This window comes from Podarcis tiliguerta (assembly GCF_965153285.1).
Source record: "Podarcis tiliguerta genome assembly, chromosome: 2".
Classification (NCBI taxonomy): domain Eukaryota; kingdom Metazoa; phylum Chordata; class Lepidosauria; order Squamata; family Lacertidae; genus Podarcis; species Podarcis tiliguerta.
The window spans coordinates 46,788,602-46,811,436 of NC_139535.1; the positions used below are offsets into that span (position 1 = coordinate 46,788,602).

Consider the following 22,835-nt stretch of genomic DNA (forward strand, 5'->3'; position numbering starts at 1 on the left):
ATGAAGAGTGTCTGCATCCTTACTTGTGGCTGCTGAGTGGCAGTTGGTTTCTGAGGAGATGGTACAGGTGTTTTAGACAACATTTGGTTCATTCTGCTTACAACCAGCTCAGTAATAAGCTGTTTGTCTTCAACCTGATGCTCACCAATCAAAGGCATTGCACAATCCATAACCTAGAAGAAACAAAAGCTGATTAGGCAGTGAAATATCATTTTAGTAATTTGTTTATGCTGTGTTACAGACCATTATTGTTATCCATATTGTGCTGTGGATGACTGTAAATAAATCGAGTATTTCGATATATGCTGTGAGCCACCCAGAGTGGCTGGGGAAACCCAGCCAGATGGGCAGGGTATTATTATTATTATTATTATTATAAAATTTTAAAATTCTCTATGTCCAAATCTCAGTTTTGTTCATCAGGAAAGGTGAGAAGAATTGTGGAAGTCACTCAATTTTTCTTTTGTAACGTGGGAAGGAAACTAAGCCAAAGTATAATTTTAAAAAGTATCTTGCAAGAAAAACTGGATGGGTGATTTCAACTGGTCTTTGGGAGAATATGCGGCATGGCTCCTTGATGTGGTATGGTTGTGATATGATGTGGCATCAGACAATGTAAGTCTGTCCTTCACTATGTGGACACACTGAACACTGAGAAATCTCCAGCAACAGCACCTGCTCTTTTTATGTGTGGCTATGTGGGGCATTAGAAGCAGCCACATGCTCACAACTTCTGCTCCCCAGCCAAAGGGAACATTATTTATTTAATAAAGCGAAAGTACTGGGTAGGTGGGGAAGCGGGTGGCGCTGTGGGTTAAAGCCTCAGTGCCTAGGGCTTGCCGATCGAAAGGTCGGCGGTTCGAATCCCCGCGGCGGGGTGCGCTCCCGCTGTTCGGTCCCAGCGCCTGCCAACCTAGCAGTTTGAAAGCACTCCCGGGTGCAAGTAGATAAATAGGGACCGCTTACTAGCGGGAAGGTAAACGGCGTTTCCACGTGCGGCTCTGGCTCGCCAGAGCAGCAATGTCACGCTGGCCACGTGACCCGGAAGTGTCTTCGGACAGCGCTGGCCCCCGGCCTCTTTGAGTGAGATGGGCGCACAACCCTAGAGTCTGGCAAGACTGGCCCGTACGGGCAGGGGTACCTTTACCTTTACCTTACTGGGTAGGGGAGTGGACACGGAATGCTTACTGGAATATGTATTGGTTTCAAGACCTATGGCACTGGGGGTTGAAGATGTCATAGAGAAACTGGATCAGAAGAACAGTTCCAGATCTCCTCAGTAACTGGCCCAGGCTGTTACAGTCCAGCTTGGTGTGCATCAAGCACAATGTCCCAGGAACAGTTACAGCACAGTGGATGAACAATAGTGTTATGTAAAGGAGTATGTACAGAAGTGTGTGGTTTAGAGCTCAAGTTCAGAATTATGACATTTCTCCACCATCCCACTATTCTTCTGACCACAGCAGAACTACCCTATGTATTTAAAGAAAAGATCAAGACACTGTTATAAATTTCAGCAGACCAGCAATTATCTATAATGATCCTGCCTGGCTTTTACAGGCTAAAATTTCCACATCTCCTTCTGAAGATAGTAAGAAAATAATTCCTCCAACTTAATAAATCCCTAATAACAAAATGAATTACTTACTTGTGTTTATAATTGATTTTTTTAATGGTGAACAAATGGACAAGAGGTATCAGCTGTTCTGATCATCATTATTATTTTTGCTATTGCTGCCCCACAACTACTCGAGTTATCCATGCCAACAAAAGCTTTGATGCCAAACAATACAGCTAGGATTATGTAACTAGTCTGCTAGCAAGTTTAATGGTTTCTAAAATTATCATTTGAACAGTCAAGTATTATCTTCTATACCTCATTTGGATATAATTGCAGCTTCAAGGTTTCTATAAAACATTCCCCGGAAGAAAAAGTTTATTTTTGTTGTAGTTTTCATTAGAAGTTTATTATTAAAGTTCATCTGAAAGAATGACACTTGAACTGGTTTGTTTTTATCTTTATAGCTTGGGGCCCCGCATACCTACCTTTATGAAATTATTAGAATAGATTCAGATTATTATTTTTCTATCACTTTTTAAAAGAGCCATAAATCATAATACAAGGGAGAGTTAAGCATGGGTTTAGGTGAACCTAATTTGGCAAGAGATTATGGCCACTGGACAATTGGATGGAATCATCTTGGTCTAGTGTAGTAATATGTTACACAACACTCCCCCCCAAAAAAAGATATATAACAAAATATCAACCTAAAATGTTGGTGTGTGTTTTCTTTTAAAGAAATAGTCTTAGCTGCTAATTTGTGTTGTTTTTGAAACCATATTAAGTTGTTTTTGTACTGCTTTTAAATCTACTTAAGGTAGTTTTTATTGCATGCTTGTAAGTTGCCTTGAGACTTGTGTAAAAGATAATTTGCAAAATAATAATAATAAGCCTGAAGCTGTAATCTTGTACACAAATACTTGAGGGTAAGTCTACTTGGAAGAAAGTATGACTGAACCTCATTGAGCTCACTTTTAGGTAGACAAATAAAGAAATGCACTTTAAAAGTACAAAAAAATAAATAAATCTGGGCAGACAGAAAGGGTTAAGTAACATGTCATAAGATTAGGAGACCAGAACCAGAAAAAGAAATGAAGGGGACAACAGCACATGCTGTTGGCCTGCAAATGGAAAACATGCTGAATCCCCCTACAGCAAACAATTCAAATGGCACTTATGAGCTAGAGAAAACAATTGTGCATGGTTATTACAGAAAACAGACCAGAAGTGGCAATATATATAAATCAGACTGAGGTGAATCTGCGGCTCTCTAGAATTTGGGAGTGGCCGCCGGGACCACATAACATCGGTTCTGAGAGATCTGCACTGGCTCCCAGTACGTTTCCGAGCACAATTCAAAGAGTTGGTGTTGACCTTTAAAGCCCTAAACGGCCTCGGTCCTGTATACCTGAAGGAGCGTCTCCACCCCATCATTCAGCCCGGACACTAAGATCCAGTGCCGAGGGCCTTCTGGCGGTTCCTTCATTGCAAGAAGTGAGGTTACAGGGAACCAGACAGAGAGTGTAGTGGTGCCCACCCTGTGGAACACCCTCCCTTCAGATGTGAAGGAAATAAGCAGCTATCCTATATTTAAAAGACATCTGAAGGCAGCCCTGTTCAGGGAGGTTTTTAATATTTAACGCTATATTGTTTTTAACACTTGATTGGGAGCCGCCTAGAGTGGCTGGGGAAACTCAGCCAGATGGGCGGGGTATAAATAATAAATTATTATTATTATATTATTATTATTGCTGGGTCTCAACTGCCACCATCCATGTCCAATTTCCATGCTGGTTTGAGATGATGGGAACTGGTGTCCAGTAACATCTAGAGCACTGCAGATTCCTTATCCCTTATCTACACTGGTCTCTTTCTTAACCTGAGTTTTCATGGTGAAATTTAAAAACCTACTCAACAATGTTGTTGCAGAGAAAAAGTGATTTTAAGATGGAGCCTACTGTTTATGGGAATGAACAACCCCATGCAAAGTAGGTCGTTGACCAATTGTGCAGATTAAGGAACCCACCAACCAAAGTCAGGAGTGAGTCAGGATACTGGCCCTTATCCAGCCCACCACCAAGTCTAGGCGTAGGAGAGGCTTGCACAGCTTCTCTTAATTCATGCATTATAGAGAAATAAAGCTGGGTATCATCAGCAAACTAAGTTTGCTGATGATACCTCACTAAAAACTCCCAAAACCACTTCCAGTGGCTTCATGTAGATGTTAAATAGCATTAGGGACAGGATTGTATCCTGAGACACCCCACTCCATGACACCCAGGGGCTCTGAGACAATAGTCCAATGCTATCCAATGAAACCAATCCTGGAGAGAGAACTGGAGGGAGAACAGTGCCCCTGGTTCCCATTTCACAGAGCTGGTAAAGGAAGATATCATGGTCAATGACATTAAAAGCTGTTGAGAGATGAAGTACGGTAATAATAATATGGTCTTGATCAGGGTGACCAAGGTTCATTCAATCCAACCCATAACAAAGCCTGAACCCTGACTGTGATGAGCCTTAAGTTTATGTAAATCACATTAATAAAATAAAAGCTAGCAACATTCTGCTGATGGAATATGGCTTTGCTGGCCTCTTGTTTCTGCTACAGCCCAAGTGCAGCATTGAAAAAACTGGTCCTAAGAGTTGGGAGAGCCTTGGGAATGGCGTGCAGCATTGGGAGGAGACCTGTGAAAATCTTCTCATGTGAGTAAAGTGTCCTTCTGCTTCTACTAGAAACCTTTGGACCCAAGCCAAAGCCTGCATCCTTGGGCAGATGGATTTACCAAACTTCGAAATCTTCCTGTTTGCTAAGTAATCCAAAGTGGTGTGTGGTTTACATGAATTAAAGAACATTTGTTTATTCCACAAACTATCAGGGACAGACATTCGACTGTTCAGTAGCATACAATAGTATGTTTTATCTAATTATAATGCAGGATACTTTTTTAAAGGGGGGGGAGGAAGAATATTACTGTATCCTTATTTTCTCTTTTTATATAAAGATGTATTTTGGGGAGATTTCTCTTGGGAAAAGGTGGCCTATAAATCTTGCACTAAAGCAGTACGGTGTGTTCACTTAAATGGAAAGCAGAAGGATTAGGGAAATACAATGCAAGTATTTTGATCCTATTCAGAAGCAAGCTTAACCCACATCATGAAACAGTTGTGCTTTCCCACAAGCAGTGCCATTTACTGCAATATGCAAAAAAAGGCAAGTGGAATCTTTAGGAGCAGAGGTTTTCCTTAATATCTTACAGCAACAACAACAACAAAAGTGTTGGCAGAGGAAAAGCATATACCACACCTCAAAAATATAATCCTTCCCATCCTTGCCATGAACTGCTTTGACAGCACATATGTCCAAACCTCCAAACATCTCTGAACAGCTGTCAATCCAGAGCTTGTACCTGGAATGTGAAAAGAAGCTCACTTTAGCCAAAAGCATGATCTTGTCACAATAGTGTTCTAGCTATATTAGTTTGAATTTAGACTGTAACCGTGCCTTGGTGCTAATACAAATCATCACCACATTAGCTCTTATATAACCTTCTCCAAATATTTCTGATGATCAAATTGCTCATGAAGGGAGATTGTTGCATAAGTGAACCAGATCTGAGACATCTGATATTTTGTGCTTCTGAGTTACTCTCACCCTGGCAACTTCACTTATCCTAATGCCCTCAGTTCAGCGTCAGGCTTTCTTTTAATGGGACTGTAACATAAAGCATTATATTCCGAACCATAAAAGTACAACATGTGCAAACAGCAAAGCATGGTCATTTCTAACATATCAGCACATGAAGCCGTAATTAGCACTGACTGAAGGTCCCTGGTGCATGTACATGCGGTCAAACAGGCCTTTGCCACTGTGTAACATGGTAAGCAGCCTGAAAATTGGCTGTGATGCTAAACCTGCTTGATTGGAAGTCAGACTTACCCAAACCAATGCGATGTGCTTTGAATTAAAGGCAAAGAAGTGTCCGCCAGATGTTGTTGGACAATTGCTCTCATCAGACTCAGTCAACATGGCCAATGGTCAAGGATTATGGGAACGGTTGTTCAACAACATCTGCAGAGCACCACACTGGTTATCCTGCTATCTATCGTTGTTACTAATTGAAATCTGCTCTAGTAGAATGGTTTCTCTTTAAATAAAAAAGTTAGGCACAGACATTTGCAAAAATGGTCTGAACTATTATTGATGAAATCTTGTGGAATGAAAGGAGTGGCTTATTTCTCGTATGACTTCATTTCTGAAGTTGTTTCTTGGATGCATGTCAAATTCAACATCTGTAGAAGTGCTGACCGTCATAATTGGCTTTATTTGTTTATAAGCCATTCTTGCTGTAAAGTGCTATAGTCTCTTGAATCTAGGAGAAGTGTTGTTTCTTTTAATGGTAAATCTGGAGAAAAACCAAACCAAACAAAGGAACCTTATTTTGAAAGGCTATTCCTATGAAACCAAAGAAACACTCAGAAGATCTTACTGAAGTCAGTTTTCATATACAATGCATAAACCTGAAAAAACAGCCACATATGGAAACAAATATTAAGAACGGAAGGCTTGCCTTGAGCCTAAAGGCTGCTCAGTAAAAACATGTATGCATAGTGTTGTTGTTTTTAGGAGTCAGGTATGTGACAGATGCAATCTAATGCAGATCCAAAGCATACAATTTCTAACATACACCAAAGGGGCCACTTCCAATTTTTGCCACTTTGGCAAAAGGGTACTTCTTCTTTGTTCTCACACTCTAGGGCCAAACTACAGTTTATAATTGTCCTGGTGGTGGTGGTGGAAAGCAGCTGGTAGGCGGCGGGAATGAAGTTGAGAGAAGAAACAGCTGGGGAGAACGGGATTCAACAGCCTCTTCTCCTGCATTTCAGTTAAATATATATATATTGGGGAACTATTCCATACATCTTCTTTGTAACATCTAGTTTGGCCCTCTGAAAGGGGTAGGAATAAATTGGTCAACATTTCCCATAATAAACCTTCAAGATGTGGAATTATAATCTCACTTTACTGTTTTCTGGAAGCTATGTCTTATTGCCTTTTTCCACCTTTCAGGATATGATGTGCATCTCACTTATGTCTGTCATCTCAACAATTGCAATTGACTGGGTTATAGCTTACAAGCTCAGATATGAAATTTTAAAGCTTGCTTTAATAAAGTCATGCATGAAAACTCTTGTTTTTGGCCTTGGAGCATAGAACCCCTACTGTTATAAGCTGTTAACATGAACTAGCTGTTCTAAATGTTTGGGTTTCTTTTTTCAAAGCTGATAATCTAGTATCTTGAAGTCCTGAAACATTGTGACCTGAATAAGATTCCCCCCCCCCCAAGAGCTTAACAATGGGGTGCACGGACAGCAGAATTTTCAACCCTCTCTGCAGAAGATCTCAAAAGGCACACTTATGTGCACATAGCTTATACACATGAGTGTCAGGAAGGCAAGCAGGACACATGAAGTTGAGACTCGTTCCATTACCCTCTTTCTCAAACTCATGCATTGTATGTGTAGAGAATGACTGAAGAGGGCCAAGGTGAATGGAGTGGGGGAACTCATTAACATTATTGGTATCAAGTTGATGTTGATTTTAAACAGTTTATCAGTGTTTTGAAAAAGAATTTTTCAGTGTTTTCCATGCAAGTAAGAATATAATTGGCAATGGAAAGCAAAAGCTGAGAGAGAAAGATAGAAGCTCTTGGAAAATGAATTCTCAGAGAATCTATTAAAGGGCTAGTTTCTCCCTTAAATGTCTGCTCTCCATCCACTCAAACTTTGAGTGGATGCAATGTTAGCAAAAGTATGCTGGTGCTGCACACCACAACACTTCTAAAAAAATCAGTTGTATTCCCATTATTATTATTATTATTCCAATTAGGCACATCCATGATTTCTTATTGCATCAAGACTCATCTACCTATCTGACATGGCAATTTGTTCCAACATTGCAGATCCAGTGTTTGTCTTCCAGTTTCCAGATATTGAAGTCCTCCTGTGGAGAAATATAAATGTTTTAGCAAGCATTACACCAACCTCTTTGTTCTTATCATTAGCTTATTAATTGCTAACTTTTGGGGTTTTTTAAAAAAAGAAATAGCATGCAAAGGAACTTCCAAAAAGATTAAAATGAAACAAACATTATATTCAACTACCTCCCCAAATAAATAAGTGCGTTTAAATCTGATGTGTACAGGAAAGAAGACACTCATGAAAATAAATGTTATTTGTGTACTGAACCAACCCATAGCTATCTTTCCTGACTCAGATAAGTTATATTTTTTAAAAAAGAATAAAATTATGAATTTGAACTTAGTACAGCTGTGCTGTATGCAGAATAGTAACATGGGCTTGACCCTTAATTTGTGTTCTGTAACAATAATTATGTGACTTTATACAGAGGTTTACTATTCATCATCACACTGTGAGGTCTGAATCTATAGAACAGATTATAATTTAGAACAGTGTGTTTTTTCCGTATTAATACATAAATTTATGCCTTTAGTATATTGGTTTTGGAGAAAGACAAGGTAATATGAGAAAATCCAACATGAGTGCAATTTTGTTCCTACTGTGTTTGTTTCCTTTTCACCCCATGGTGTTTCCTTGAAACAGCGATGCATTTATATTCATATCCATATGTAGGAATCTCTAAACATTTGCAGGAGTTGTGGTATTTGGATTGACTCCATACTATATCCTAGTTATCTGATAGCTGGCATATAATAAGTCACCTATAATGTGAGTTCTCTACCTGCTACAACATAACACCACAGAAGATTACAACAGTAGATATTTAGATAGTAGATTTAAAACTCTAAAATAGCTTATATTTCCTGTGGAGGCTCTTCGATATTCTGTGCTTGTGTTAAAAGCACACTCACGAATGAAAACCAGCTGTGGAATATCAAGCTATTGACTAAATATATCTGAACTTGTGAAGCGTAATAAAAGGTTCATGTTGATTTAGAGTCAATGGACCAAGTTCATTTTTAACCCTGATTAAACTGTGAAAGTCAAAGGAAATTGTCTCTAAGGGCTCATCCTCACTGCTGCTTGCCCCATGCTTAGAAAGCACAGGTCCAAGAGATTTTCCACTTGTCCCGTACTTCTGAGGCATTTCTGATTCAGCAATAAAGACTGGGTTTCCCTGGGGGGAAGTGGAAGTTTGGACGAACCCTCAGTTTGTAATATTCTGCTAGACACCCCCCTTCCCTTGATAAATTATAACTGAAAATAATGTACAGGTATGAAGTGGAAAAACTAACTACACAACAACTTCTCACAAAAATATGTTTAAATCTACCATTGTATTGGAGGCCATGGTTTGTGAACAGTGACAATATTGATGTAGAACTTGAACAATTTTAACTGTGGGTATATTGTTTAGAAAAAAAACATTATATGGTCCTAAGAACCATCATTTTTTAATCACTATATGGTATTATTGGCTCTTGATCCATTTCTGAGCACAGTTGAAAGTGCTGGTATTAACCTTAATAATCCCACACAGCTTAGACATTTAGGCAGCTAAAGGGCAACCGATTCCCACGTGAGTTCTTCTGAACTTCTGAGAGCATCTTCAGAGGTCCTTCTATACGTACCCTTGCGTTTTGAGGAGAGGTCAGTTGCACCCAATCCCTGGAACGTTTCCAATAAAATGGCAATGACTATTATGTCTTTTGTTGCTATTCTTGTTATTAACCTGGACTGAATCTCCCTGCTTCACTTGCAACTCACACAAGATCCCAAAGCTACATTTACACAAGCCATACTGGCCTGATTTGTGTATCATGATAAACCAAATGATGGCCGTATGCCATAAGCCCAGGCTCTGTGCAAGCGAATCACAGCCATTTTGCTTCTCTGCTGCTGTGCTAAGGTATGCCAGATTTTGGCTTAAGTGCGACATCCCAGACCAGGCTTATGGTTTAACTCTCCAGAGTAATCTCGAGCTCTAACAAAGGTTTGTGCTCTCGTTTATGTATTGTGGTTTGTTCAGGAGATGTAAACCATGGCTCCAGGTTCAGATGCCATGCTAAGTCAAAGCATGTCTTAGTGCAGTGCAGCAGATGATTGACCAGAGAGGGACAAAGTAGCCATGATCTCCTTTACAGGAGCCTGCATGTCCACATCAAGCCATGGTCTGGCTTACTGTGACATGAGAACCGGACAACTGTGTTCCACATCTACTTCATAATATTATAAGGATAAGGGATGGAAACACATATAATTAAAATTTAGCAGCAGGGCTGTAGATTTTCAGGGCACTTATTAGTGGAGGAGAAATTCTTATCAATGTTCTTAATGCTTTTGTATCCAGCTACTCTTACAAGGACTCATAACTAGGAAATTCTTCTCTTCCCACGGCTTCCTACTTGCTCCTCTTTGTGTTTGGACAGGGTGAGTGAGCTTCTTCCTCCCTATTTCAACCAAACATTCTAAAACATAACATGGATGTCTAAAATGATCACTATGAATGGTAGTGGAATCGAAAAGTCAGACGAACGGCGTTTACAAATATGCATCAAAGCTGCGCTACAGAAGTAGGATGAGGCGACTCAAGTTCAGCTGGGCTAACAGACATGGCAGAACTATTCAATGCACTTAGGAACTTGCTGAAATGAAAACAAGCAATAAAACAGAAATGGGAAACAAACTGAATTATGTAGTCATTGCAGCTAAGACAACGAATGCAATAAAAGCATTGAGAACTGAATTGAATGTCTGCACTAAACAGACCGTGGAAATAGAGCATGTGATTTATTCCACAACGTGTTACTATAATAATAGAAAGAGACTGTAAAGTGTGGAATGAAATGAAACGGTAGGGTCCAAATGGGATGACAGTAATGGGTACACACTCAAGATCATTTAATGTAGATTAGTTACTCCTTCAGTATCCTTTAACAACTCTCTCAAGGTCTATATACAATAAAGACCTTGTTCCCAAGTTCACAGGAAATATAATCTTTATGACGCTGCTTCATTTTCAATTATACTGCTACAGGAAACAGGCCCATCTAAACATACACATTAGCCTTGTAGCCTCTGCCTTGCCATATAAATTCTCAGGGGCAGCAGGGAGGTTCCAATTTATGCAGTTCACTGCGTCTACAGGAGTTTTGCAGAAAAGGAAATTACCCTGATCCCAGCCACCGGCATGGAGGATAACCTGCTGGATCCCATCATAACTCAGAAAAGCCAATTTGGGCAAAATTCAGCAACAAATCTAAATGGGACATCTTCCGGGTTTGACCCAACTATGGCAGCGACTGTGGCCCCTCCGGATGTTATTGGACTTAAAACTCCATTAGCCTCAGTTCCATGGTCAATGGTCAACCATGAGGGCAGCTGTAGTCCAGAAACTGTATACAGTGGTGCCTCGCAAGACGAAAAGAATCCGTTCCGTGAGTCTCTTCGTCTAGCGGTTTTTTCGTCTTGCGAAGCAACCCTATTAGCGGATTAGCGCTATTAGCGGTTTAGCGGCTATTAGCGGCTATTAAAGGTTTAAGGGATTAGCTGCTAAAAGGCTATTAGCAGCTTAGTGCCTTAGAAAAAGGGGGTGGGGAGCGAAAAAAAATCACAAGAATCGCAAGACATTTTCGTCTTGCGACGCAAACCCATAGAGAAATTCGTCCTGCAAAGCGCATTGAAAGACGGAAAACCCTTTCGTCTAGCGGGTTTTCCGTCTTGCGAGGCATTCGTCTTGCGGGGCACCACTGTATAGTATTGTGAGACTCTTTTGCAAGCCGTTCTGACAGCTTCTTGGGGCTGGGAAAAGGGACATAATATTCTAAATGATTCAGTAGCTACCTAAATTTAAGTAAAGGTTAAAGATTAAATAAAGGTGTGCCCCCCCCCCGATTGGCCCTGGCTACTTCCTGAAGAGGACTTAACCTTTTGCTGCCTGCTCTACTCTTATGCAGACCCTGACCAACAAAAGTACAGGCATCCCCCCACTTACATACAGGCTACGTTCCAGAACCTCCACACATAAGTGAGATTGTGTCCCGCCTGTCCCGAGCTTGCCTGCTTCCCTGAAGGGAGCCGGTGCGTCTGACGGTAGCAGCTGGCCATGGAGGGCGAGGGCTGAGAAGGATGCCCAGTGGAACCGCTGCCAGATGGGGGGTGTGGATGCACAGTGGAGGCGGGGGAAGGTACCTCCCGCCTGGCTGGTTAACTGAAAGCCACCTTTCCTCGCTCAGGCAGCATCCCCAAGCGAGGGAAGACCAGTCCATTTATTTATTTATTTCACAGTGGCCTGTGCAAACGTGGTTGCACAAAAATGGGATGTTCGTAAGTGGGGGGTGAGGTATTGTGACACCTAAAAGCCTAATGATATTTGTTATGGTGTTGTCACATAACCTGCAACCCTTACATTACCCTTTTTAAACATGCATATATATATATATGACAACTGAGAATCACTTATCATGCCTCTGATGAAATGGGCTTTCATCACGTCCTAATAAAATCTGTTAGCCTTTAAAGTGTTTCCTTTCATCCTGAGTATTATTTTTATGATTATTTAATAATGCATATACCATCTAGTGCCGAAATAGGTTTCCAAACGTTCTACAAGTATATAAACAGGTTACAAGCAGCCATAATTAAAATACTCAATAAAACAATCCCATTAAAACACACAGTAATGAAAGCTGGAGACTTGGGCCGGGAGATCAAGGGAATGCCTGTGTAAACAGGTGTGTCTTCAAAAGCCAGCAGAATGCCAATGGGGACAGCCCTTCTCCTATTACATTCTATAACACCAGTACCATCAGTGGGAAAACCCACTTTTGTGTCATCACAAGCCAATAACAACTAGGCACTTATTGACAGGTATTCAGTAGAGAAACTTATAAAACGCCTACAAACCATGTGCTTGGAAATTGCTTCTATACTGGCTAAAGACAATGGACTGAATTTATGAGTTATGTTTCCTAAATCACTTGGCAGTGGGTCATTTTATTATGTAACATCACCTTACACAAAGCAGAGAATTAGACACATTGCCTTTGGATTAACAAGGAGTTCTGCATAGTCTTGCAGAGTTTTTCATCAACAGCCTGGTTCAGTGTCAATCTAACTTCTTACATATTTGGTTTGCCTTATGGCAAGTAATTTGAGAATTATACATTATAATTTTCAGAACAGATAACTGTTCTGAGTAACCTTTCAATGTGATTCATAGATAATAATTTGCTTGTCTGTTTGCAAGGAAAAAATCTTGAAAAGAGAGTTGTTCCCCCCCCCCTTTAGGATTTTGTGGTTATTTTGAAATATGGAAAATAACTCTAGGGCAATTTCCAGTGGATGTTTCTTCAAGCTATCCCTATCTTTTTAATTTATTGTGCAGAATCCCTCTGTTTTGTTTTTATGTTCAGGAATTATATAAAGTTTTGTTTGCATTCTACTGCACATCACTTTAAAAGATAAATTATTCTAATTGAATTTCTCAATTTCTTAATATCCTTTTTTTAAGAATCTCAACTTTTTTACTCACTGATTCACAGTATTACTGATGCACTGTAGATTCCACACTGGGATAATGGTGAACTTTCATGCAAGGCCATAAAGTCTGGTTGTTACCTGCTTTACAGCTGATGGAACTGAAAATGAAAAAACAACAGAATGTTTGCTCACATGTATGCTTTGTAGTTGTTGCCTATCTTTTGGATCCTGATGTCATATTTGGAGTCTATGTAGGGTTCAGTAGTGGCATAGGTCTGAGTGAGTGCTACGACACTGGCTATATCCTGAAAATCATAGTGGTTGTCTACCTTGACCTGTTATTAGCCATAGATTTATAGCATGGGGAGACAAAAAGAATAAGATTAGAACTGTTAGGTTTACTTATACAGAAAACTCTACTTCTTGAACTTACTTAACAAGTTTATATTATTTTTTGTTAAACATTTTCCCTTAAACTTAGTGAAATCTAACATGCAAATGTACAAAACATATCAAAATTCAGTCCCCACCCGCCATATTTATTCCCAGGACAGAAAATGATGTTTGGAAAATGCCCAGATTTCAGTGGATTCCTTGAAATCAGTTCTGTATATTGCTGTTCATTGTCACCCGCTCAACCCCAACCTTAAATGGTGTCCCTGCAAAGCAAGCATCTTTATATGAGGGACAACCGCACATTTATACAACAAGAAAATAAGTTGAGACAGAGAATGACATCACTGAACATCCCTACTTATTATTGATTTATATAAATATCTACAACACATTTTCCCTCTAATATGTCTTTATGCAGACAATTAATTTCTAGCAATGCTTTATTGTAAAACTGACCCAGCAGTATCAATGAAGGGTACAGAAGCACATGTTTACAGACAATCTGAAAATACAATAAAAAATTAGGACCTCTCTGTAAGGAAACAAATGGTGGCATTTAGGACAGTTGGCAATGTTTCAAATTCAAGAATAAAATATTTTAAAAACAGAGGAATGGTATGAAAGTAGATTGATTCAAAGAATTATATTATCTTCTTACATCTAAAATTTACATATACAATTTTACATATAAAATATTGACTTCTACAGCTTACTTTCCCTTCAACAATAGAATACAATGAAGTCTTTCACTATGCACTTTAGTAGATCTCAGCATAGAAGAGATGAGATTTCAAATTCTTTTGTGGAAGATGTTTGGATATAGACTTGAAAACGGAACAAAAGCAAATGTAAAATGCTTGTTCTTCTCTAAATGTTAAAAGGTTAGGTTTAGAAGGATGTTTAATCAGTATAGTACACTATCTTAGTTCATCAGAGTATATTCTAATCCAATTAAGTGAGAGAGTTTGGATTTCACTAAATCAGTTAGCTTCTCTTTAAAAGGTTCAACAGACTAGTGCCAAGATCTTTTGTCACTTGTGACGCCACCTCCCATAGTAAATACTTCACTCTGAGGGATGTGTACATATTTGATTGAAGAAGTTGGCCTTTAGAATGGAAAATGCTGAGTAGATAGTGAATGCCAGATGTAAAAATATGATACTGAAAAGTCAGGCTGTGTGGGAGTGGGTGACTAATAAAACGAAGAGAGTAGCTCATGTACTATTTTTAGGGCTTATAATACTCAAATAATAGATTTTACAAAATCAGAAGCTTCTCCATCTTTGATTAAAACCTGAGCCAAAGAAGAATTATTGTCCAAGTCCTTTATCACCCACCCACTTCAATCCCAAATACCTGCCTTTCTTTTCATTTAAACCACCTGAATAGTATGTCTAGCAGCAGCAAACAGCTGGGGCCAGGGGCGGGGAGAGAAAGTTAGAAAATCTGTCCCTCCCTCCTGTCTTTGGCATCTGGTATGTTGCTTGAGTGGCCCCATTCCCTGGGAATTTAGTTTTTTTCAAAGGCTACTACAATATCTGTAGGCTGTGTGGGAGTGTGTGACTAATAAAATGAAGAAAGTAGCTCATGTACTAGTTTTAGGGCATATTTAGGGGCCTTGTGTCCTCTTGCCAGAGAAGGGATGGAGCAGGCCCCCCTTTTCCTCTTCCTGAAGCTGTTTGGTGCTGGCTAGACTTCCAGCCAGGTAAGTGGGGTTTAAATGGAAGGGCACAGGGGGTGAAGGACTAGGTAAACAGGATGGAAGATGTAGTGACTGAATGGATGGGAGGGTGTAAGTCCAGTTCATTATAAAACTATTAAAAGGTTAAATAATATAAACCAGAGGACAAATATCACGGGTGCACAGTATTTCTGGCACAGGTAATTTGTCAATTTTTCGTTAAGAATAGTTCTTACTCTTTGAAGCATCTTTCAATTTGAAAAGCACTGACTTTTACAAGAGGATTATATGCTCAGGGGATTTATGCATATGCATAAAATTAAGCAAATACATACGGATGGACTTCTAAGCATGGGTCTCAAAATGGATTTGCATAATTACTGCCCTGAAGTTTTAGATGCTTCCATTATAGAATTTGGTGCCTGCAGTGTTTACATAGCATTTTCTTTAAAAAAAAAGTAGTTCCACCATTTCCCCTCAAGATAGATAAATAGCACCTGCACCTTTCCCATGCCCGAATGAGCGTGTCCAATCTTCACAACAACAGGAAATGTTGGCAATGTCAGCTGAGGGCAAGAAAGAAAGAAACACAAGTTTAAAAACGGTTGCTTAATCAATGAACATTTCATTATCAAGGTCATATTTCTCTGTTATAAAGGATTCATTAGAAGGCTTGGCAGATGGGATTCAGCCTGTCTTGAATGTCTGTATATGGCAAATTGGTACAGGCAGGCTGTCCTCATTACTATGGTGCGGGGCTCTCACACTTGCCTTTTGTTTTATATAATGAAAGGAATTGTCTTCCAGGCCATAATTTCTCTCTCCTTAACATAAAAGCACCGAGTTCAGATATTTCTTAAAACTTTGTCTCAGACAATGGTTTGGTTTTTTTTAACAGGTCCTTGCTGCAGAATAATAATTTATCCATAAGATGTACAGTACATTTCTCCAACATGTACATGGCCTTCTCTAGCAGAAAGTACAAGAAGGGCCAAGTCATTCTCTGATAATAAAAGTGATGACATATTTATTTACTTAATACATTTTAAACTTGTTCTTCAATTAGTAAATTCTTAAGTGGGTAGCAATTATAAAACAAAGCCATCAATCAATTCCCACTTCCAGCAGCCTCCTGAGACAGGGCAGAAGACAAGCTCCTTCCTTCCATTGTGATGATGGCATTTTCTAGTGCCTGTGGTTAGCTGGGGGTTCTTGGATTGGTGGCCCCTGGCCAGTTCCCAATATTGTTGCTTGCTGTCACACAGCCTGTATGCTATTTCTGTTTTCAAAAGACTTACTTGTTTATATTTTCAACCAACAATTTACTTGCATTCATGTATGAACTGCATACTTATCCACAAGCAGGAGATACAATTAAACAATTTTATTTATTAGGTTCCACAAAATGCAATCAAAATGGCTGCCATAGCATAACACAACATGGCTGCTGTGGAAGACATGGCAAAACAAAAAATTAGCAACAGCACAGGCACCCCCTGATTGTGTGCATTGGCGGAACACGCATAAGCCCACCCTACTGCATTACGCCTCATTCAGCCCTCTTCTGGGGCAATAAAAAAATGGTCCACATGTGCTTTGAATACACACAAAATGGTCCCTGTACAGTCATTGTTTATTTTTTTGCTTCCTGCCTGCAGGTGCCCTCATCTTACCACCGGAATTCACCTATGTCCTGCTGGTCCTGATTGTGTAGATACAGCTGTTAAAAGGTGCAAGAGCCCTGCTTTCCCCACTGCTAATGCTAAACCAAAGCATAGGCTGCCATCCTGTACCTTCCTAGCTCGGAATAAGCCCCATTAAACACAAATAAACTTCTGAAATAAGACATATATAGCAATGTAAAGGTAAAGTAAAGGACCCCTGGCAGTTAAGTCCAGTCACAAATGACTCTGGGGTTGCACCGCTCATCTCGCTTTACTGGCCAAGGGAGCCGACATTTGTCACCAGACAATTTTTCCAGGTCATGTGGCCAGCATGACTAAACTGCTTCTGGCGAAACCAGAGCAGCGCACGGAAGCGCCGTTTACCTTCCTGCCAGCGTGGTACCTATTTATCTGTTTATTTATTTGATGTGCTTTCGAACTGCTAGGTTGGCAGGAGCTGGGACCGAGCAACGGGAGCTCACCACGTCGCAGGGATTCAAACCGCTGAGCTTCCGATCGGCAAGCCCTAGGCTCAGTGGTTTAGACCACAGCGCCACCCGTGTCCCTATATAGCAATGTACTGTCAGCTAATTATACTGTGCTAAATATACTAATTATATTTTTCATGTGTACCTGGACACCAGCTTTGCACAGCAAGAGGCATACCTCCTTTGCAAACTTTTCACATTTGCATTTGCCAATTGGGATGGGCTTTTTTTTTAACACCCACCCACCCTTATTCTGTCGTAGCCTTTGCAGACAATGACCTCTAGGGAGTACCTAATCTCAGAAGAATCCCCCACAGGAAAGATGCATCCTGGTTGCTAGGAAAAATGGAAGTGCAAAATACGGAGATTCCAAGGACTACTAGAAAATAAAACAGAAACAGGAAAGGTGTACTAAAGGGGAGGGTAAAGCAACAGCTCTTTAGGACCCCAGGGATTCCTCTTGACTAGTGTCCAAACAACTCACTTTATCAGTAGTAGCTCTAATTTCGCACATTGGCTAAAAACACAGACAGGTAGGAGCAGCCAAGCTGGTTTATTTCACAGGAAGGTGCCACATATTTTGCTTGATAACTAGAAGGGCTAGAGACTTACTTTTTTGTAAATGAAAATTCAGACTCCAGGGTACCTGCCCAGGAACACCAATGAAGGCCTTTGCAGATGCTTGAAGTTGGCAATTCCTACATTACAACACTGGCCAAATTTTATAGTTTTCTAACTTGTTAATATAAATATTAATACACCAGCAAAAGAAATTTCTCATAGACTACATGGTTTTGCATCTGTATATATTACAGAATGATGACAAGGAAGGAATATGCTTGGAAGCCCATGAAGCCAATATAGGTCTAAGAGTCCACAAACAATAAAACAGTAAAACAAAAACAAAAAAACCCTCCAATGATTAAACTTGTGAAATAGTTTGATTTCCAACTCCATTTGGGCTAATCATTCTTGAACAGTACAGAATGAATTAAACAAATTCACTAGCTGTCTTTTGGCATATCCTGGCAATGCTAAGTTTTAAACAAATTTGTTCATTTCAATAGAAAACAGTCATGAAATATATCCATGACCGTCAATAATGTCTACTGCATGATCTACCACAACCTGGCACTTAGATCCATATTTCAGACTCTTCACAAAGTAAGCAATGTTATCTCCTACTTGCAAAGCAATGCTGCAAGAAACTTGCTTAAAACTGCCAAGCAGCAACCTGAAAACAACCTTTTCTGATGCTTGATTCTGTCAAGTGTTTGATTTGTTGGACTGCACCTTTAAATATTGTATTTAGCACTAAATAAGTTTGTTTCTTCAAATTATTTTTTTCTAAATAACCAGATATCCTCAGCAGATTTATGTCTCATGTGTACTATAAGACTTCCGAATGTCCTTATTTTTGACTTAATTGCATTTTCATCATTTTAATGGTTGTAAACTCACATTTTATGCCTCCCTAGATAAAGTGTGCTTCCCAACCTATAATTCACATTACAAGGTTATCATCATTAATACGTACTGAGTTAGTGTAAATTACTTTTGTCCTTTATCTGTGAGGTTCACATAGCTGAACAAAGCTGAGAAATATAAAATAAGAATGAATTTACTTGCAGAGGCATGTCTTTATGGAAATCGCACCCCTATCACAACTAAATAAATTGAGGAACTGCAACCTCCCACAGACTCAATAGAGCATAGATTTTCTCCCTCTTCCCACACATGGCCAAACACATGCCATTAGGAGTAATGGAAGATCTATACACAAATGCCAGGTTCTAGCACACGAACAGCTTTTACTGAGGTGAGAGAGATCCGTAGACAGAGATATGAGAGGCGCACACAGGCCTCAGTTCCTTCCAATGGCTCAATGGATGGCATTCACTTATGCATAGTGGGTGGGTTGGTGAATTATAACAGGGTTCTGTTGAGACTATGGGAATTCACTGCATATGGGAAGAGCACCTGTGGGAGACTGGGTTGTATCCTCTGTAAATATTCCCATATTGCAGCTTTTAATTCTACTGTTATTGAAAAACTGCAATTGCAATTTTGCAAACTGCTTCCCCGCCCCCACTGTCCAAATTGAAAATTTGTTCCTGGGACTCTCATTACTCACCAAGAGGATCACATTAGCATTAACATTAGGTGGAAAGTGTATCACTATGGAATAATTACCAAGGAGCATCCACATGACATTCAGTGGTTAGTCTAACGAAGTAACTCAATTAAGACTTCTCAATAAGTTAAGCCGTCATGAAATAAGAGGCGAGATGCTCTTGTAGACCAGGAACTGGTTAAGCAACAAGAAGCAGAGAGTAGGAATATATGGAGAGAGTGCAATGAAGTTAGAATTTTGCATTGACTTCTGTGGCTCATGGTTGCTGTGATCTTGGAGATGTGGTGGGTGAAAGATATTGTAAACATGTATTACACTGTGCAAAATGAAGGGTGATTGTTAACATGAGAGAACACCTAAAGATTCCTAAATACCAGACTGAAAAGTGTTTTGTCTGAAAGCTGTATTTCTTACAAATGAAAGGCTTTATTGATTATTGTGAAGCACTCCTGTCAAGAAGTAAAATTACGATGAGCTACACCTTAGGACACTTTCACAGTGGGAGTTTGCTCATGTTTGGCATGGAATTAAATGAGCGGAATACCTTCTAAAAATACTTTGGCAGACTGTTTACCTATCCCACATATTCGAAGTCTAACAAGTCTTCTTCAGTGTGCAGCTACAATTTTCAAGGGCAAAGTATTTGAGGGACTTAGGCTGAGATGCTACTCACACTTACCTGGGAGTATGTCCCAGTGAACTTGCTGGGGCTTACTTCCTAACACAAATGGATGGGATCAGGTTGTTTATCTTGAAATTGCTAAACTCTGCAATGCAACTATTGCAGCATACATAAGAGTTAAACTACGACTGATATCCTGTTACAAAAAGCCTCTGGCTTTTTTGAATTTTTGGTTGTTGTTTTTTAAAAAATGTATTAGCTTGTGTCCAGACAGGGACATTATCTTGTAAACAGGTCAATTATATCCAGTTTTTCTCTGTGTGTGATTGGCACATGAAGGTCAGCACACTCGTTTCCTCAGTCACTATATTCATTGCTATTCTACTGCTTACTGTCTACATCAATGAGCAGAGCCTGGCAGAAAATATCTCAGGTGCTGGAGTTTTTTTGTCCCTACCCATAATTACTCTTCCTTTCTCCCCTAATTAGCTTATAGAATTAAACTGCAATTTGCTTGTACTTTTAATTAGTGTAGAACAAGTAAGAACAGAAAGGGATATAATTGGGGGGCGGGGGGATGGCGTATGGTGATGCAAAGGCAAATGGTTATTAGTCTTCATGGTTTTACTTCAAAAATCAACATGGTCCTTTTGATTAAAATAGTCTTCTCAGTGGGAACTATTTCCCATTGCTGTCTAATAACAGCAACCAAAGAATACAGATATTTCCACACTACCCCCAATGGCTTTTATAGCTCATAATCTGCTCTTGAAGACTTAACATCTGTGTGATTTTTAAAATCAGGTAAGACTTTGGTTAAGTGAGCTTTACTCGCTAGTCTGAAAAGCAAGACATGTGAACATAATCATGATATATCTGGGTCCCTCGTATATCAACTCTAATATACTCTGCTTGATATATCCATCTAAGGAAGTCACAGACCAGCTCTTGTGTTTCAAAGCAAAAACTATCATTCCTTAATCTTTAGATATATTACTGAACAGCATACAAAGGGAAAAGGTCATTGCAAAGGCAATCTTGATGTTAAAAACTTTAACTCAGAAGGCCTTGTGTAGATGTGAAGCAGTTGCTAAGGGATGCCCCTACTACAGGAGTGGTCAGACTTATGGCTAGTGCTTTACTATAAAACCAGGTTCTATGTGCAAAAGACATAGTTAGAACTGAAGAACATGGAACAGAATGCCTAGGAAATTTCCAAGACTGGGAAATTGTTTTCAGTCCCAGAACTGAAGGAAGATCACAGTCCTTTCACAAATGTTCACTCCGGGTTAGCTATTTTCCTTCCAATAGCATAATTTAGTTAGAAAAGTCATTTTGTAGCTATTACTGTAAAATAATTGGGAGTCAAAAACTCTTGCAGATCTATTGCAACTTACCCAGAGAATTCTGGGAATCACAAAAATAAACAGTAACCCAAACTGAATAAGAAGTTTATCGGAAAAGTAAATAATAAGACATGTGTCATGTTACTGCAGCATCTAAATTTTATACGTTGATATTTTTCACTTTAGAATTTCCTGGTTTCAGCATCATTTTTATTATCCAGGTCTTAACCATAGACAGTTCCATAAGTCAGTGCTAGTGTTACTTTTGCAGGTGCCCAACTCATGTGTCTAAGTATGAGTTGGTACCCTAGAAGTAATGAGTTATGAGAGTGGTTTAGAACAAGCAGCTGTCATGGTTCTGGGCCTATTTTTACAACAATAATGGTTATGAAACTTTACTCCTCCAGTTTTTAAAATGAAATACATTTTTCTCTGGAGGATTTGTGGCTTGAAGGGAAAGTTTTAAATACCTAGATAATGATATAATCAGTCTTTTTTGAAGGTCAGAAACATTATGGTTATCTGAATGCAACATAAAGTTCATATGCACTATTCTTCTGTTGTAGCTTCCTTATTTGGTTTTTCCATTCAAAGAAAACTAAACAATAGTGGGGAGAGCCGATGATTGGAAAACAATTTCACACTAGTTTCACATTGTGTCATACACATGGATTATAGTTAGGGTTTATATCCGTGGTTAAAATGGATATAAATTCATATTCTGGTTTCACCTCAGATCGTATAAATCTTTCGCCTTTTTTAAAATGGATATAAATTCAATTTACAGCATATCATGAGAAAATCTAGCTGTGATTTTTAAATACGTGGTTGTTGTTGTTATTAGTATTAGTATTAGTATTTATTAGTCACTATAGTCACAAAAATGATCCAAAGTGACTTACACCACAATATAAACAGTAAGACCAATGTCAACAAACAAACTAATAAAAACCTAAAAAATGTATCTATTCAAATATTAGTTCCATTTATTTATTAATTAAGCAAGGCTTTAAGCAAGGCTCCAAATGATTTTCCATCTGAAACACAGGCATATTTTTCTCAGAGTTGTGCATCATTATGTATTTTGCAGTCTTGAGGTTCCATAAACAGTTTATAAGCACTAAAAAGATAGCAATAGATGGTCTGGTTCTCAGCCATCTGTATTTTGCTTGCGACAATGAAGATGGCTTAGCAGAAAATATTTTGCTTTGTTTTGTTTTGTTTTGTTTTGTTTTGAAATCATTTAAATGATTCGACATCAGAAACCACAAACTGGAGAATGCGTATATTTCAAGAATTGAGATGACAATCAATGAACCACTAAGGCCTTGACAAATTTTAAATTAACAAGCAGTCACATCATGCTGGAATCCACTGGGTCTTACTTAAAATGCCAATACACTCCACCTGCACACTCACACCTTGTGTGCCAACTTTTAAACATCTGCTGAAAACTTTATTTTTATTCTGCCAGGCCTAT

At 39.1% G+C, this 22,835-nt stretch overlaps 1 protein-coding gene across 1 annotated transcript in view; it reads right to left on the minus strand.

Moving 5' to 3' along the window:
- SYN2 (synapsin II) overlaps positions 1 to 22,835 on the minus strand; it is a 141,884-nt gene that overhangs the window by 20,267 nt on the left and 98,782 nt on the right. Inside the window, exons 6-10 of the mRNA XM_083429179.1 lie at positions 15,605 to 15,667; positions 13,217 to 13,359; positions 7,491 to 7,565; positions 4,869 to 4,971; positions 24 to 173 (exon numbers count right to left, since the gene is read on the minus strand). Coding sequence (XP_083285305.1) covers positions 24 to 173; positions 4,869 to 4,971; positions 7,491 to 7,565; positions 13,217 to 13,359; positions 15,605 to 15,667 — 534 coding nt within the window. The remainder of the gene's footprint in view (positions 1 to 23; positions 174 to 4,868; positions 4,972 to 7,490; positions 7,566 to 13,216; positions 13,360 to 15,604; positions 15,668 to 22,835) is intronic.